Here is a 2478-nt window from a genome sequence, read left to right on the forward strand (position 1 = left end):
GCGGTGACCCTGACGAAGAGCATGCTCTTCGGGGCTCCAAACATTTCGAACGGATAGGCTACCACACACGTACACACACACGTACACACACACACACACACAAACACACACACACACACACACAGACACAACAACAACAATAACAACAACAACAACGACAACAACGACAACAACAATAACAACGGAAACACTGCTGTTGTTGTCGATAATAAATGTCTTGTGCCTCCGTTGACGCAATTTAGATAATTTAGAAGTCAGTCTACTTTGATCCTACTTGTCGAGGCCAACGCTGCTCGTGTTGGATACAGCAGCCCAGCAAAGAGATAAGACACTTGTTAATAATACATTTCCCCACTACGGAACCAAACTGATATACAGGGTGATTAAAAAAGAACACGCCAAAAGTCATCACATGATATTTCAAAAAGGGAAAACAATGGAAAACTTCAGCTTGGACACATGTGGAGTACATACCTTCAAGTTTTTATTTCAAGTTTTACAAATGTGTCACGACGCGGTGGAATCAGGCGCTCGTCAATATTTGGGCATGTGGAGTTTTTGGTATTACCTGAAAGCTGATTTATTTACCTTGCTCCTAATGAAATAAATATCTATTTATCTTGAATAGAACTCAACTCAAGGTATCTGCATTTGAAGGAAGTGAGGTTGCTTGGTTTCAGTTGGGAAATAAGCGAGAAAATGGCCGCCAAAGTTTAGTATCTCTAATAGCTAAAGAGTCTTTGAAAACGTAAAAAATTACATAGTTTGGGCCTCTAATAAATGTTTTTCAGTAAAATTCACATGTAATGTGTTTTTATATAGATTTAGACAAAAAAGATGTTAAGTCAGAAAATAGAAATTCGACGAAAATGTCCAAACTTGCAGAAAATGCCCGTTTATCTCATTTAATTATTTTTACGAGTGTTTGATTTCACCACAATGCCTCAAAAATGCTTAATGTGGCCACCACCGACAGCACGGAAACCGTCAAGCAGATATGAGCATTCCTCCCAAACGCGCCTCAGGATGTCTCAGTTCACTGTGTTGATTTTTAGCTGTTATTCGATCTTTCATGTCATTGGTATTTGCTGGAAGTGTTGGAACATAAACTTTGTCTTTCTCATGCCCTCACAAGAAATGTCTATTCATTTTACTGCACGCAGAATCGAATGACTTCCTTTTTTTCAACAAGATGGAGCACCGCCACATTGGCATCTCAGGGTTCGAACTTATCTGAATGAAAACGTGCATCAGCGGTGGATTGGTGGGAGAGGTGCTACAGACCCCGCTCTCTGCAGTTGGCCTACCAGATCCCGGGACTTCACTGTGTGTGATAAAATTTGTAGGGGTACGTTAAAGACAAAGTTTATGTTCCATCACTTCGAGCAAATATCGAAAGCGTGAAAGATCGAATAACAGCTACAATCAACATGGTGTACCGAGACATCCTGAGGCGCGTTTGTGGTCATTCATAGTCTTAAGTTGTCATAGTATTAGACGTGGTCATTCATAGCCTTAAGTTTTCATAATGTTTGATGTGGTCATTTACAGCCTTAAGTTTTCACAGTGTTAAGTGTAGTCATTCATAGCCTTAAAATTTCACAGTGTTGGATGAACTCGTGCCCTTAAGTTTGCACAGTGTTGGATGTCGCTGCTCCCTTTGGTTTTCACAGTGCTAGAAGTGGTCTTACCCTTAATTTTTCACAGCATTATATGTGGTCATACCCTTAGGTTTTCACAGCATTAGATGTGGTCATACCCTTACGTTTTCACAGTGTTAGATATGGCTGCACCCTGAAGCTTTCATAATGTTAGATGTGGTCGTATCCTTAAGGTTTCAAAATATTAAATGTGGTATTACCCTTAAGTTTTCACAATGTTATATGTGGTCATACCCTTAAGTTTTCAAACTTCACACACTCTTTACACCCACTCTCAGGATCTTCTTTTCCCTCCTCCTCATCCTCCGACTCCGCCACAAAGAACTCCTTCAGGAACTGGGCAAAGTCCCCGTCGTGAGAGACCAGCTCCTCGTAACTGCCCACCTCGGCCACCTCGCCGTTCCGGAGAACCACGATTTTGTCCACCATGGGTAGCCAGTGGACGCCGTGAGTCACCAGTATACGAGTCTGTGAAATGTAAATCGGTATAGGTTTAACGTCCCATGCAGCACTGTAAAAGGTTTTTGAAAAAGCGGGACCTTCGAATTTAAAGTCCATCTCCGAAAGAACAGTGCTAAATAGCAAATTTGTGAAAAGTGCCTCTCCTATGTACACAACACCGGATCCAGCGAACCGGCAACCTCACGATTACAGATCTGGCAGCCTTCCACTGCCACCACTCGGGTCTATGTTGAGGTCAAGATGGCGAGAAGGGGTAAGGGGGAGGGGAGTGATGAGTAAGGGGAGGGAATAAAAAGTATGTTTAAAAAAATTGAAAGTGACAGCTGGGAGGGGATGGAGGTGAGTGGTGGTTTGT

General features: G+C 42.2%; 1 protein-coding gene across 1 annotated transcript in view; it reads right to left on the reverse strand.

Moving 5' to 3' along the window:
• Nucleotides 1-2478, reverse strand: part of LOC101847936 (multidrug resistance-associated protein 1) — a gene marked incomplete at its 3' end in the record, with an annotated part of 23298 nt that overhangs the window by 18503 nt on the left and 2317 nt on the right. The window contains 1 exon segment of the mRNA XM_035973984.1: nt 1934-2129. Within this exon segment, the coding sequence (XP_035829877.1) occupies nt 1934-2129 (196 nt within the window).

The sequence above is a fragment of the Aplysia californica genome, unplaced genomic scaffold (genome assembly GCF_000002075.1).
Source record: "Aplysia californica isolate F4 #8 unplaced genomic scaffold, AplCal3.0 scaffold00040, whole genome shotgun sequence".
Classification (NCBI taxonomy): domain Eukaryota; kingdom Metazoa; phylum Mollusca; class Gastropoda; order Aplysiida; family Aplysiidae; genus Aplysia; species Aplysia californica.